This window comes from Bos javanicus, chromosome 8 (assembly GCF_032452875.1).
Source record: "Bos javanicus breed banteng chromosome 8, ARS-OSU_banteng_1.0, whole genome shotgun sequence".
Classification (NCBI taxonomy): Eukaryota; Metazoa; Chordata; class Mammalia; order Artiodactyla; family Bovidae; genus Bos; species Bos javanicus.
Window position 1 is genome coordinate 76,041,480 of NC_083875.1, and position 16,694 is coordinate 76,058,173.

The 16,694-nt window shown below is 38.2% G+C and overlaps 1 protein-coding gene across 6 annotated transcripts in view; it reads right to left on the reverse strand.

The window, feature by feature from the left end:
- Positions 1-16,694, reverse strand: part of UBAP2 (ubiquitin associated protein 2) — a 119,337-nt gene that overhangs the window by 46,667 nt on the left and 55,976 nt on the right. For 5 of the 6 annotated variants that reach the window (XM_061425945.1, XM_061425943.1, XM_061425942.1 and 2 more), the window contains 4 exons: positions 15,057-15,167; positions 10,337-10,490; positions 8,464-8,541; positions 103-157 (listed from right to left, as the gene is read on the reverse strand). In XM_061425945.1, the coding sequence (XP_061281929.1) occupies positions 103-157; positions 8,464-8,541; positions 10,337-10,490; positions 15,057-15,167 (398 nt within the window). Of the gene's footprint in view, positions 1-102; positions 158-8,463; positions 8,542-10,336; positions 10,491-15,056; positions 15,168-16,694 lie in introns of those variants that run through there. The other variant, XM_061425948.1, reaches the window with a different exon arrangement.

Consider the following 16,694-nt stretch of genomic DNA (forward strand, 5'->3'; position numbering starts at 1 on the left):
CTCACCAGGACGGTTAATCGGGTACAGGATAGGGGAAGGAAAGCCTTAGAGATAACAAAAAGAGAAGGTAGCAAATTCAAAAACAGGATAGCTAAGACTTACCCCATGCCTTGGGTTGAGAATCTTCCTGCCCCTCTCCCTCTGCCACGCCCAAATCCTTTAAAAACAAAAAAGTATAAAAATAATATTTACGTTCCACACAACTATAACTCTACTAACTTCATCCCTTACACACTTGCCCAAACATTACTGACGTTGCTCCTAACAGCACCAACATTCCCAACCAGTACACGCAATCTGCAGGTCCCTGATGACACAAATGCCTATTGAGCTCAAAGGAGAGAAAAGAATTTAATTCTGCTTGTACAACATTTGTCATATACTTCAGCTTAACATAGGCAGGTTATACTTTTAAAAATTCTGGATCTTTTTGAACACATCTAGTGTAAACACCATGGCATCATAAGCCTCTACTATAAAATGAAAGGAAAAACAAAAAGAGGATCTACTAAGGAAGCTGAAGGTATATTAAATACCATTTTTAATAGTAAGATTTTTGATAAATGACCAAGAGGGCAGCAAACAAGACAGCAAGCAAGCAAAAGAAATAGTTTTATTCAGTGACTCTTTGGTTTTTCTTAATTGAATCCTAAATTGTGTATTAATGAACTAAACCCAAGAGTTAAAACTATACAACCCTTAGAAGAAAATATACAGCAAAAGCTTATTACAGTGAATTTTGTAATAATTTCTTAGATATGACCCCCAGAATCAAAGGCGAGAGGAAAAAATTAGATTTTAAACAGGTGAATCAAAAGACATGAACAGAGTAAACAGGCAACCCAAAGAATATCTGCATATTATACATTTGATAAGGAAGTAACATCGCGAATACATAACAAAATTCTACTACTAACAAATAACCAGATTAAAAAATGCATAAGGGGGCTCTTCCCTGGTGGTTCAGTGGTAAAGAATCTGCCTGCCAATGCAGGAGACAAACATTTGATACCTGATCTGGGAGGATCCCGAATGTCATGGAGCAACTAAGCCTGTGTGCCACAACTTTTGAGCCCAAGGGCCGCAACTACTCAAGCTTACATGCCCTAGAGCCTGTGCTCTGCAACAAGAGAAGCCATCGCAATGAGAAGCCCATGCATGGCAACCAGAGGTGTAGCCCCAACCAGAGAAAAGCACTCTCAGCAATGAAGATCCAGAACAGTCAAAAATAAACAAAATTCTTAAAAAAAAAAAAAAAAAAAAAAAGGCGTGGTGGGTGGGGAATGGACTTGAATAGATATTTCTTCAGAGATGATGTAAAAATGGTCAATAAGCACATGAAAATATTGTCACCATCACTAATCATTATGTAAACGCAGCACCAATTACAATGGCTGAGGTGGGGGTGTGGAGGAGACAGAAAATAGCAAGTGTTGGCAAGAACACAGAGAAATTGAAGCCTCTGTATAATGTTTGATGGGAATGTACAATAGTGTAGCCACTGTGGAAAACAGTACGTTTGGCAACTCCCCTCAAAATTAAAAATAGAATTATATGATCCTTATAGCATAGGGAACTCTCAATATTCTGTAATAACCTAAACGGGAGGAAAATTGGAAAAAGAATAGATATATGTATAACTGAATCACTCTGCTGTATGCCTGAAATAACACAGCATTGTAAATCAACTGTTGTTGTTTAGTTGCTAAGTGGTATCAGACTCTTTATGACCTCATGGACTATAGATCACCAGGCTTCTCTGTCCATGGGATTTTCCAGGCAAGAAGACTGGAGTGAGTTACCATTTTCTTCTCCAGGGGATTATCCTGACCCAGGGATGGAACCTGTTTCCCCTGCAGGCAGGTTCTTTACCACTGAGCCACCAGGAAAGCCCAAATCAACTGTGGTCCGATGTAGAATAAAAAAAAATTTAAGGGAAAAAAAAAGTGTATGATTCTGTAATTCTGCTTCTGGGTGTGTGTGTGTGTGTGTGTGTGTGTGTATGTGTGTGTATATCTCTCTGTGTGTGTGTGTATATATCTGTGTGTGTGTGTGTGTGTGTGTGTGTGTGTGTGTATATCTCTCCAAGAGAATTGAAAGCAGAGTGTTGAAGAGAGATCTGTACACCCATGTTCACATTGCAGGAAACACAGGTTCCATCCCTGGTCCAGGGAAATCCCACATACTGTGGAGCAACTAAGTTCGTGCACCACAACTATTGAGCCTGTGCTCTAGAGCCGGGAGCTGCAACTACTGAAGCCTACAACTTAGAACCCAGAAGCCCATGCACCACAACTACAGAGTACCCCCAGCTTGCCCCAACTAGAGAAAGCCCTCACAGCAACAAAGACCTAGCCTAGCCAAAATAAGTAATTCTTTTTCAAAAAAGGAAAGAAATCTTGATAAATGCTACAATATGACTGAAACTTGTGGATATTTTGCTATGTGAAAACAGGCCAGTCACAAAAGGACAAATATTTCATGATTCCATTTAGTACTTACTGCTAAGTCACTTTGGAGAAGGCAATGGTAACCCACTCCAGTTCTCTTGCCTGGAAAATCCCATGGACGGGGAGCCTGGTGGGCTGCCGTCTATGGGGTCAAATAGAGTCGGACACGACTGAAGTGACTTAGCAGAAGCAGCAGTGCCCCTCTGTGATGGGGGCGTGTCCGACTCTGTGCGACCCCATAGACGGCAGCCCACCAGGCTCCCCCGTCCCTGGGATTCTCCAGGCAAGAACACTGGAATGGGTTGCCATTTCCTTCTCCAATGAATGCGTGAAAGTGAAAAGTGAAAGTGAAGTCGATCAGTCGTGTCCGACCCTCAGTGACCCCATGGACTGCAGCCCTCCAGGCTCCTCCGTCCATGGGATTTTCCAGGCAAGAGTACTGGAGTAGGCTGCCACTGCCTTCTCATTTAGTACTTAAGAGTACTCAAATTCAGAGAAAAGTTGTTGTCAAGGGATATATTCACCATACTAATACAATTAAATGTATATTTAATCATGTACAGTTAACTTATCCAGTAGTCCAAGGTAAACTATGAAAAAATATGGTCTTGACAAAAATCTACAAGAGTCAGGGGAACAGAGGGAAATGTCCTAAAAAGTAGAATTCTAATAATGCCTATTATTAGAAATGTCTATTTTAATATCATCAAAAGGCAAAGTTAAGACTTTACACAGCATACCACAGTCTAAAAGAAGGTCAGAAACTGGAGTTAAAAAAAAAGAAAGCTTTCAATGTACAAGTTTGGGCAAGATTACAACCCGAAATTTAGGAATAAGATAATTTATCCTTAAAGTTAAGGACGATAAGATGGGAAGAGGAGAGTCACCATATAAGCTTTAAAAAAAAAAAAAAAAGGCAAATCTTAGTATATAATAAAATGGAATATTATTTGGCTATAAAAAGAAATGAAGTGCTTACACATGCTACAAAATTGTGCTGATATGAAGTAGAACATCAATGAACCTTTAAAACATTACATTAGGTCAAAGAAGCCAGTCAGAAAGGGCACATATTACGAGATTCCATTTACATTGTATGTCCAGAACAGACAAATCTATAAACACAGAAAGCAGATTACCAGTTGTTTATTGCTGGGATTGGAGTGGTGAGGAAGAGGAAGGAATTGGGAATCAATAGTTTTGATTATGGTGATGGCTGCATAATTGTATTGTTGTTGTTGTTCAGTCACTAAGTCCTGTCCAACTCTTTGCGACCCCGTGAACTGCAGCATGCCAGGCTTCCTTCCTGTCCTTCACTATCTCCAGGAGTTTGCACAGACTCATGTCTGTTGAGTTGCTGAAGCAATCCAATCATTCCATTCTCTGTCGCCCCTGCTCCTCCTGCCCTCAATCTTTCCCAACATCAGGGTCTTTTCCAATGAGCAGCCTCTTTGCATCAGGTGGCCAAAGTACTGGAGCTTCATCATCAGTCATTCCAATGAATAATCAGGGTGATTTCCTTTAGGATTGACTGATTTGGTTTCCTTGCTGTCCAAGGGACTCTCAAGAGTGTTCTCCAGCACAATTTGAAACCATCAGTTCTTTGGTGCTCAGCCTTCTTTTGCTCCAACTCTCACATCCGTACAGAAATGTGGAAAAACCACAGCTTTCACTATAGTTGACCTTTGTCAGCAAAGTGATGTCTCTGCTTTTTAATACACTGTCTAGATTTGTATAGCTTTTCTTCCAAGGAGCGTCTTTTTATTTCATGGCTGCAGTCACTGTCCACAGTGACTTTGGAGCCCAAGAAAATAAAACCTGCCTCTAGCATAATTCTATAAATATACTAAAACCCACTGAAATATGTAATTTAAATGGGTGAGTTGTAGAGTATGTAAAACATTTTAGGCTACAATAAACACTGTTACCAGTGAAGAAATCTAAACAATACAACTGCTCTTGATAAGTGCACCCATTCAATGGCATACTGTGTGACAAAAGGTACCAACAAGTGGTTAAATATTAATAGTGGTAAATTTTAAAAAAATGATTCTGCTAAGACATCATTAAATAATATCTAATCTTTGAGCCAGAAAGCAATATGTACATGAAAGAAAAGAAAGAAATTTATAAAAGAAAAACATAATCTAAGGACCAAAACTCAAGAAATCCTGCGAGTTCCCTGGAAAAAGTCAATACCAACTACATATCTCCATGTCCCCAGACAGCAGCAGCCGTACCCAACTACAAAACAGGTACAACCCAAATATCTTCAGCAGATTTTCAAAAATCAAATCCAGGACTTCCCCAGTGGTTCAGAGGCTAAGACACCATACTTGCAATTCAGGGGCCTGGGTTCCATCCCTGTTCAGGGAACTAGAGCCCACGTGCTGCAGCTAAAGATTTGCATGCTGCAACTAAAAGAACCCGCACGCCACAATGAAGATGTAAGGTCCCACATGCTGCGAAGACCTAGTGCAGCCAAATTAAATAGAAACACATTTAAAAAATACAAATAAAATCCATATTCACGTACATTTTAACAAGCTAACAAAACTGTTCTCTCCTTTTCACCTGGCTAGTAATGCTACTAGCAATATTGTTTTTGATATGTATACATTTCCCTTTATCGTGACCTGGTACAAATACCTGTTTTCATCTAACAGCTCAGAAGACAGACCTGGGTTCATAAAATAGAGAAAAACAAGATTAAAGTAGATAATCATAAAGAATAAATCAACGTTATGATAAATGCTAAAACTTTACTCATATAGGTCTCTCTAGGGACTCTATACTACATCTATGTTGAATAACTGCTCAAATTTTTAATTGTTTAATATTATGTATCACACTGAGAACCAGAGTAAAAAAGTTGCTCACTTTCCTTGAAAAAAGCCAAAACACAGAGGACACCTAATCATCTTTACTAGAAGAGGCAAATCCAAATAACAGATATTCCCCCAGGACCAAACATGTGCAACCTAAAGAAAAATAAGTAGAAAGCAATCCCTCTCTCATCCCCAGGAGACTGTAAGCAGGGCTTTGATAACAGCCAAATCTGCCAGAAACTGTGTGGACTTGAATTTATCACTGCACACTCCAGGTCATGATCTTTAAGATGTTAAAGATTTTAAAGTTTAAAGTTAGTTCTAAAGTTTTTTGTACTGGCAAAAGTTCCCAGATTTTCAGAGCTGGTTCAATGATAAAGATGGCTGCTGTGTTGACGATGAGCTGGCCACCTGCCCAGAGACCAGTTCAGCCCAACAGGGCATCTCTGGGGATTATTTCACTCAGAGACTTAGGACTCAGGCAAGTTGTCCCTGGTTCAGGCTTCATCTACAGAAAGATAGGAATAATCTTCCCCAACTGTAAAGTGGCATAAATGAGTCAAATGACAACAGCAAATGCCCCAGGAATTCAAAGAGGAAGAAATCACAGAGTCTATCATCATGTCTCATATATTAGCTTTTCTTTAGCAAAAAAGTCTGATTATAAATGTGCCACAATAATTATTTCAGGAAAAAATTAATGGATTCTAATACCAGTGAAGAAAAGTCTGATGGGAAAATGGTCATTTACAGTCTCAGAGCACTCCCCTGAAAAAAATATGTATTAATTACAAGGAAGGAAGGAGTAACTTTACAAAGGAGAAACTTGGCAGAAACCACTTTCCTTAAGTAATCAAAGCTAACATCACTAGTAATGAGATAAATCTGTATCGTGTACCCTCTAATATGATGTACTGAGAAAGATAGCTATATCATTCTGTGGCATTCCTACCAAAAACCAGTAACATGAATCTAATCATAAGGAAACTTCTCAGATTGTTAATGAAGGTCTTTTTACAAAAGAGATGCTCCAAAGTGTCATCAAGGCCATGAAAGACAAAGGAAGACTATTCCAGACAGATAAACTGTTCTAGATTGAACAGTAAACAGACATGGGAAATAAAAGCTGTGTGTGATCTTGGCTGGATACTGGACCAGAATATTTGCTTGCTACTAAGGACATTAGCAGGATAACTGGAAAGTTTTGAATAAGGCCAAATAGATTGTAACAACAGTAATTTCCTGATTTTATAATTTTAAGGTAGTTCTATAAGCAGTATCTTTTTTCTTAGGAGTTTACACACTGAAATATTTAGGGGTAAAATGGCATTATGTTTGAAATGCACACACAATGGTTTCAGGAAAAAAAATAGTATGTACATAGAGAGAAAATGACAATGCAAATGCAGCAAAATATTAAAAAGTTTGGGGACTCTGGGTAAACACTCTACAAAATTCTGCTGTTTTTTTGTTTTAAAATAAAATGTCAAAACCATACCCTGAGCACTTCTGTGTATATTGTGTAATCCAGTAACTATTAGGTTGGTAGAAAAGTAATTGTGGTTTTAGACCATGAATTTTAAATCACTGTAACTAGGCTCAAACACATCTTTATTAATCACAATAGGAACTATTACAGTCAACATGTTTTTGCCATGAGAAATAAATTTATTACTGTAGCGTAAAAATCCGTGTTTCAGAATTTGATGAACTCTTGGGAATCATTTTCTGCCTCGTGTTGATTGTGGAAGCATTTTCCCTGCAAAAAGTTGTCGAGGTGCTTGAAGAAGTGGTAGTCGATTGGCGAGAGGTCAGTGAGTATGGAGCATGAGGCAAAACTTCAGAGCCCAATTTGTTCAACTTTTGAAGCACTGGTTGTGCAACATGTGATAAGGCAGCTAAACTCGCATCACGTTAACTACTGAGGCTGAGCACTCTGGAGTCAGAGCACCACAATTAGAGAGGGAAGCCCACACACTGCAAAGAAAGATCCCCCTTGCTCTCAAATAAGACCTGATACTGCCAAATAAAAAAACTTTTTTAAGAAAAATAAATCAATTACAAAGTCATTTTTAAAATAATCAGGAAACTTTGTGTACAGATTATTAGATAATATTTTTAAGTGTGAAAACAGCATCATGGTTACATATAAAATCACATACATTTTTTAGAGGTGCTTACCACAATAATATATGATAAAATATCCACAAAAATCTACTTTAAATATTTCTACAGACAAGAAAGGTAGAGATATATAGAGCATATATGGCTAAAATCCTTAAACATTACTGACTAAACATGAAGGGCCTCGGGGTTCATTTACTCTCTCCATTTTTCTCTGTGCTTGAAATAAGAAAAAATCTAGAAAAGGGAATTACAATTGAAATCTGTTTTTAAAGCACAACCTTCTTTTCACTGTGCCCAACAAATTAGTATAATTCTGCCCTTTTCTGATCTCTGAAAATTATTTACTTTTGGCCCAGATAGTAGAAATTTAGTAAATGATAACTGGATGAATAGCCAAGGGAATTCATAGCATATGCAGTATACCTACATTAATTTCTATCCCTAATATTTCTGATTAAAAGAAATTCTGCCACTGTAAAATGCACATTTGGAGAACAGTCACAACTGAGTGGAACAATGGATCAAACAAAATATCGGTCAATTCAGGTAGCTTTACTGAACCAAAACAAGATATTCCTATTACATTATGTATCTTGATTTTTAGAGCCCTAAGAAAATTCAGTTACAACTCTAAATATGTGGAACTACATTCTTGAAGTGGCTTAATGACATCCCAAATTAATAAATGCAAAGAAATGATCACTAACAGAAAACACTGGATGGGGGTAATCAATGGGCAAATGATTTTAAAACTATTACCATATGGGTAAAACACATCTGTTAAAGTCCAACACAGGAGAACTTAATAACTTTTTGGTCAGAGGTTCAAATTTTAAATTATTCACACAAAGGGCCTTTCTCAGCTCATCTGAAAACAACCAATAGGGTTCCTCAAAATTATATAATTCAAACATTTCACTTATAGGCATCAGTAAATGAATCAAAAGATTTCACATCAACCGTTCTTTCACAGTACACTGCCCTCAGTGAACTGAGCATATGAACAGCCTGCCTCCTTCTCCCTATCACAAGTGTCTCCTTCCTCCTCATTCTCTTACCTCTACCACGAGCTCGCTTGCCTCGATCTGAAGGCTTGTCCCCTTGATTGCAATCAATTCCGTTCTCTTCACCTCTAACTAAAGTGAAAAAGAGCAAACAGCTACTAAAGACAAGGACAAAAAGACTCCTCCTGCCCCTCAACAACAACAACAAAAAGGTGTTTTAAAAAAGGTTAAAATTTAACCAAAGGGTTTGGAAAATATGATAAACAAAACCAAGCCAGAGTGGCTCAAAAAACTGACAGCAGAACTTGCTTAATTTGTAGGTGAAAATTCAAAAAGAAATCAAAATGACATACTACTTTTTTTTTTGTTTGGACTTTCCATCACATAAGGTTAAGTTTACTTCCAAAAAATTACCTTTGTTATGCAACGATATGCAAGAAAATTTGCTCACTGGTCAAGTTCAAAGCCTGGAAAGGCAAAGACTAGCCAACTGCAATACCAAGGGAATACTGAGTTCTTGGGGAAGTTAACTGTTAACACAGTCTTTTCTTCTCCTCGTTCCTATATTGGCATTAGTGACTCTATATAATATAGAATCTTTATGAACAATACTGGCACAGCTTGCTCCCCTCTTTCAGGGCTTAACTCTGCAAGCTGTTAGTGAGGCTTTCCATGGCTACTCTCTAAATTTGTCAAACCCCTATTTGTAATTCCCATCTCTCTCCCTTTGTTTTTCCCCAGAACATAATTTCTACATAATGCCATTAAAATACTGTCATATTAACATAAAATGTTACTCTTCTTTTTTATTATTACATCTCACACTGCTGCTGCTAAGTCGCTTCAGTCGTGTCCAACTCTGTGCTACCCCATAGACGACAGCCCACCAGGCTCCCCCGTCCCTGGGATTCTCCAGGCAAGAACACTGGAGTGGGTTGCCATTTCCTTCTCCAATGCATGAAAGTGAAAAAATAAAGTGAAGTCGCCCGGTCGTGTCCGACTCTGAGCGACCCCATGGACTGCAGCCCAACAGGCCCCTCTGTCAATGGGATTTTCCAGGCAAGAGTACCAGAGTGGGGTGCCATCACCTTCTCCACATCTCACACTACCTCCCTGCAAAGTCTTAGAAGGGCAGGGGCTTTCCTGTGGTCCAGTGGCTAAGATTCTGTGCTCCCAATGCAGGGGCCCCAGATTCAATCCCTGGTCAGGGAACTAGATCCCACATGCCTGCAACTAAAGATCTGGCATGCCACAACTAGGACCCAGCACAGCCTAATAAATACATAAATAAAAGTATATATATTTTTAAAAAGTCTTAGAAGGGCAAAGATTTCTGTATTCTTCATTGCTGTACACCTTTAAGAATATCTTCTACATTGTAGACACTCGATAAACATCTGTGGAATAAATAAACTAGCGAAAGTTTGTAAGCAGACATGTTAAATATTTATATTCTATTCATCCATAATTTAGCTACTTTGGTATGCCTGCACAGAAGGTAGTGTTGTTCTGGGTGAATGATGCCAAAACCTGAGTTGAATGGAAGGTATTGAGAAAAATCTTCCTATTCAACAACTTTCCTCTTAAACTCTGCAAATACCATGAATATCCATAAGTAGGGAAGAATAAATAGCTTTATCTATCAGCCAACAAAAAAACCCTTCTTTAAAATTAGGAGATGCACTAGATTAGAGGAGGCAGTCTTAAGACACAACAGAACTACCTACAGCCCAGGTCAGTGCTAATATGAAACTGCATTAGCTGGGTTTCTAACAAACTACTCAGTTGTAGCTAAGTGTTACTTATATTAACAAATATTGCATTAAGGAAATGGATTTATGGGCATTCATTGAATCATTCTCACAGCTTTTTAGTATGCATGAAAATTTTCATAAAGCAAAGCTGAGGCTAAAAGGTCTGTACTTACACTCTCTCCCACGATTGCCACCTCTTACTTTCCGGTTGTTGTTTCCACGTCCACGGCTCACTTCTCTCTCACTTCTTTTCTCTCTATTCTCTTTGTTTTCTGAACTTTCTTTTCCAAAATTCTTCTTCTTCCCTCCTACAGTCTCCCATGAAGTCTACCGAAAATAAGAGCATTTATTCAGAGCTGTCACTTAAACTGTGTACAATCATCAAGGGTATGTGCATTTATCTTTTGAACCTAATTACCCCTATCTCACACCTTGCATGCCTACCATTCTAATTCTTCTCCATAAACATACTGTACTTTCTGATGACAAAGACAGCAAATCTCTTGCTAGGTTCCTACTGCTTGGAGAGCACAAAAGATTACATCACTAGCTTAACTGACAACATACTGTATGTTGTCCCACGACAGAGCCTTTTCCTATACTGATAAGAATAAAGCAAATGTTATTTCCCCAAGCTCCCACTCTATACCATCCCCACCTACCTCAGTAGTTGGCCAAACACCTATTAATATATAGAACTAGTTCAAAGACTGTAAGATTTTACCCTAAAATCTCAGGAATACAATTTTCCCTATTCATTGTCTAAGATAACCATCTTAAAGAATTTAGTGGTTGACAAATTTGAGGTTAGTTTTTAAATACGGAAAATTTCAGCCCCCAAAGACCTGTTCTAATGAGAAGTTAAATGATTTATGTAACCTCCTTTCTCCCACAAATCAAATCATTTGCAGAAAAATCGTGATGAAAAGAACGAAACACTATGTTCCTACAGATATGAGTATTAGGATATCCATCAGGATGTTGCTGGGAGATCCCAAAACTGACCCATTCGTTTCTATTTATTTTTCCATAATTTACTCACAAGGGATTTGAAGTGATTCAATTTCAAACTAAGCAATAACTATTTTAAACTTAAAAAAAAAATTGTTATCCAAAAAACCTAAGTGCATAAAATGATTGGATGTGGAAAAAAATACAAATTAAAACGAGTCATTTTCCACCTCTAAGCTTTGATAAATTTTTAAAGAAATCAACAGCCAATAGTTATGGTAGAATAATCAGGTATTCTCAGTTCTGATGAACATCCATCCATTCTAACCTTCCAGAAAGCCTACCTGGCAATAGTGTCCAAATTTTATATTGGTTCAAAACTTCTGGCCCAGTAATTCTATTTTTTGGTTTTTATTCAGAGAAAATAATCTGATAATTGTACAAACATTTATATGCAGACAATGAACCACAGAACAGAAGGATGGAAAATTTCCCAAATATTTAGCTTAAAAGACTACCTGCTCTAGAACATTCATAAAGTGAGAAATACATAGCTAGTTAACGAGTAATCCACGTGTTCATAGAAAGAGAGCCATAATATATAAGCGACACAAGCTATCAGCAAACTGTATAAAATAGGATTACATTTTTAAGCTCAAATAGGAGCTGTGTATTGCTGGAAAAAGTAGTAGTTATCCAAGTGAGGGCCTTTTAAGATGATTTACCTTTTTATTGTTCTGCATTGTTTTTTAATTGACAAAAACAATAAAGCTTATTTATTCCAGAAAAGAAATTCCACAACATATAAACTCCATCTATTATGTTCGCTGATATGAATAAACATGACAAATATGTAAGATTTCTATATAATACGTTTGAGAGACAGTAACATCTTACCCTATTTTCATTCAGCAAAGGATACCCCTAAGCAAGTCTTGGCTTGTGATCAAAAACTAACGAGAACTTACATGGGGAGGAAAGCAGGGCAAGGAACTTTTAAGGGGCAAATGGACTAACACCACAGTGAATCCTAAAGGGAATACAACTGCACATTTTGCAAAACAGTCTACATGCATGCACACAGGCTTTCAAAGAAAACCAAATAATTACAAAAGATTTTCAACAGAACTTCTGGCAACCTTTGTCATCTATATTTTGCTACCTGTATAATAGATTTGAAGAAATGTTAACAGAAACTGTCTTCCAAAATACCATATTTAGCAATCAGAAAAGCAGCTGTCTAGACCAGTTCATTCAAAATCACTCTCCTACCCCTTTATATTTGCCAAGAACTAAACAATACAAACAGGTTTCCCAAGTGGCTCAGTGGAAAGAATCCCCCTGCCAATGCAGGCAACACAGGAGAGGCAGGTTCAATCCCTGGGTCGGAAACTTCCCCTGGAGAGGGAAATGGCAACCCAATCCAGTATTCTTGCCTGGAAAATCCCATGGACAGAAAAGCCTGGCAGGCTACAGCCCGTAGGATCACAAAGTGCTGGACACAACTGAGCACGCACCATACATACATACATATAAGAAATACAAACATATATATATATATATATTTTTTAAGCACACTAATGCAAGTGACTTAAACTTCAAAACTATTTTGTCACACAAACAAAACAGCACTTTAATGAAAGGAAAAGTTCAGTACTTAAGATTCTGTTCAGTGGTTTCCTTTGACAACTACTCTATTAGATAGACAAATGCACCCCTACAAATAGTGAAGACAATTCCACTATTTTTTCAAAGTAACCATTTTCTTTCAGAAGGCCTTGTTACAGAACAAGATTAGCCAATAGGATAAGATTTGTTTGCTTTCACAGTTTATTTTGAACAGTTCCTGCTCCTACCAATCAAGCCTACTATGTTCACATTCTCTAACTGCCCACTCCAAATAATCTACCACAGGCAGGGGAAGATACTCCTTACAGCTGGTTACCCATGGCTGCTGCAGACAACAAAGTAAGAACAAGGCAAACAGGATGAAGGATGGACCACAGAATGATCCTAAACAAACCAGGGTTTCAAAAGGACTTTCCCTCTGCCTCTCCATTTCCCCTATAGCCCTCTCACCTCCAAACAGGCAAAGGTCTTTTGTCGTGTCTGTGTTCAGGCCCTAATTCGCAAGCTTCCAATCTTTTAAGAAAACAACATGGCAGATCTACCCCCCAACTGTGTGATTTCTAAGTTCTAGAGGTAATCAAAGAGACTTTTATAACTTTCAGCCCAGAACCACCTCCTTTGAGTTCAGTTCCAAATGAGAAAAGGAAAGTTGAAACTCTTTATTGAGATAGAACTGGATGTTCATTTAAGACTTAAAAGATTAACCCAGCCACCACAGAAAATGAATGATGAATCTGTGGGAGCTAAAGGAAAGGCAAGAGAAAACAGCATCCAGGCCTATCTCTACCATATAAAAGAAAACAGGCCCCTCAAATTAACAATCTGGAAATATTTCATTTATTCAGTGCTTTTTTTTTGAAAAAAATAAATAAATAAGAGCAATTCAGTCCTTCAGGTCATTTTAAAAAATGAGACCCATTCTACACTGCATTCATTAGCAATGGGCCAACCATTCCCCATATGTTATAAAATCCGGCAAATACATGCCTGCTACTGCTGTTGCTGCTGCTGCTAAGTTGCTTCAGTCGTGTCCGACTCTGTGCGACCCCATAGACAGCAGCCCACCAGGCTCCGCCCTCCCTGGGATTCTCCAGGCAAGAACACTGGAGTGGGTTGCCATTTCCTTCTCCAATGCATGAAAGTGAAAAGTGAAAGTGAAGTCGCTCAGTCAGGTCCAACTCTTAGCGACCCCAGGGACTGCAGCCTACCAGGCTCCTCCGTCCATGGGATTCTCCAGGCAAGAGTACTGGAGTGGGGTGCCATTGCCTTCTCCAAATACATGCCTAAGTGTTAGCAAATAAGAACTCTTCAAAATTTGATTTCCTCACTTAACATCATGCATTTTCCTGACAAACTGACGTATTTGGTAGTTTTATCATGTTGGACCAGTGTTATCTTGCACAGAATTTTAGCCAGATACTGCTATACTCAAATAATGAAGTATTTTCCCAATTATCTGATGTTTATAATTATAAATTTCATTCCACCTGCTTTCCTATTAAATAAAAAGATATTCATTTCAGTTTTGAGCTTGTCACAGTAGTTCATTTTAATACAGCCTATGCCTAACAAAGTCTACCTGTAAAAATGAGAACCTGATTAAACCTAAACAATAAGGAAGGCACTTTTTGATGTGCTCATCTTTATACTCCACTTAGGTGAATGACTGTTTTAATCTGCTCTGAAATTTATTTCCTCAATGAAAAAATACAAATGAAATACTGTGTAATTTCTATTTAGAAATCAAAAGATCAGAACTGACACCTGCCTCTGGTGTGGCTTTAGCAGCACCCTTTCTAAAATACAAAGGGAGGAGCTTCAGTGTGCTATGTGCATTCCTCAAACTTTACAAAGCTTAAAAAAATTTTTTTTTCTTATTTTATATAGCTGTCAGGCTGTCATGAAAAAGTGTCGACACATAAGCAAATAGATATAACAGCAAATCCTGATTTTCTGTTAACCTAGAGATATAAGGAGTAGAGAGAGGTGATGATTGAGATGAAGGAACATAAGCAGTGGAGCCAGAAGTTTTTCAGGTAGTGAAATGTCCACAGGCTCAGAGAATTTTGGCAACTGTGTAAGGCCGGACTAGATGACCAAGTTCTCTTTAGAGTCTTCAGATTCTACAACGTCATGAAGAAACCATACATATATAACAAACAGACATTTCTCGTTAGTGTTCTTTCTGGTTCTAAAATACATATGGAATGGCACCCATAATTCCCTCTACCTCCACCAAGTAAGGTAAAGCTGAAAATGCAATATGAAACTAGAGACAAAGTTTAGCAATGCAAATCAATTAATAATACTTACAGTGTCTGAATTCCCCTCCAGCAATACGTTGATAGCTTTGTTGACATCTCCATTACAGTCATGGAGAGCCACTATGCATTCATCCTGATTTTTTCCTGTCACCTCCATAAGCTGTTGAAATTATAAGAAAATGATTAGGGGAACCCAAAATTGGCACTTGATATTAATTTTAAGATTCTACTATATAAAGACAAAGATTATGCAATCCTTCCATATGAAGATGGCCTCTTCCAGACTCCGAGTGTACAATCTAATATCAGGTTTACCTGCTTTTTTGGTGACTCCATGTCTTTCCACCAAAACTGGCAAAGTCAAGCTACAAATCAACCTTCCTCCAAGCTGACCAAGCATCAGATTCTTAATCAGCAGCATATACATACATACATACCAACATTCTCAGAACATTCAGGATCAGTTTTATGACTGCTCAAACTAGTTCACAGGCCTGGGATTCCCAAGTTTCTAAACTGCTCAAATGTTAAGCGGGACTATATATACTTCAAAAAATACTGGAGTGGGTTGCTGTTGCCTTCTCCAGGGGATCTTCCTGACCCAGGGATCGAACCTGGGTTTCCCACACTGCTGGCAGAATCTTTGCAGTATAAGCCATCAGAGAAGCCCTCCCAAAGACCAAGTATGAGTATATGGCCACAACTGCCAAACATCCAGTCCAACTGCTTGCATTGTACAATAGTCTAGCAGTCTCTGACAACATTCCCTACATGGGCTATCACTGCTTGGTTTAGAACATTCCACATACAAAATAATTTATAACACTTTAGTGAAAGTCACTCAGTCGTGTCCGACTCTTTGCAACCCCCTGGACTGAGCCTACCAGGCTCCTCTGTCCATAGAATTCTCCAGGCAAGAATACTGGAGTGTTGCCATGCCCTTCTCCAGGGGATCTTCCCAACCCAGAGAGCGAACCCAATTCTCCTGCATTGCAGATGGATTCTTTACTGCCTGAGCCACCAGAGAAGCCCTATAACACTCTAAGGTCTCACAATTAGAATTTGGCAGCTATCTAGAGTACTATTGTTTGAAATTAAATAAATCTCCTTGATGGACTCCCTACAAGAGATACTAAGCTATTTAATATGTTTAACACAAGGAACAACCACAGATTAGGCACAATATAGGTTTCTCAATTATTAGTGAGCAAATGTACGATCTAAATATCTGTTTGTTTAACTACATTTAACTATTTCAATATGTACCAATATCAGCTGCATTTCAAAATACTTTGACCCCAATATCTGAAATGATTTCTCTGTGGTCATAAAACAATTAGCCTATCAAAAAGGTAGGTCTCCTGATCTCCTAAATACAGCTCTTTACACCACCCCATTCCATCTGATTTCCTTCCTGTGTTACCCAGCAAGGCTGTATACACTCTATAGCTTTCCATTGCTTCAGTCTTTGGATGTCTACTAATGAGGTTAGAGTTTTATCAAGAATCTATAGTGGCCCAACACCCATCACATGCAGTTATTAAGATGCACAGTTACTGTTGAAATTCCCCCAGTGACTGGATTAGTAAAAGAGAGAACCATCGTTAAAACTTAAAGCTCTGAACTGTACCAGTGCTCTTGTTTGTGTCTCTGCCATGCTCTTCAGATAAATATGTAGAAGCATGTC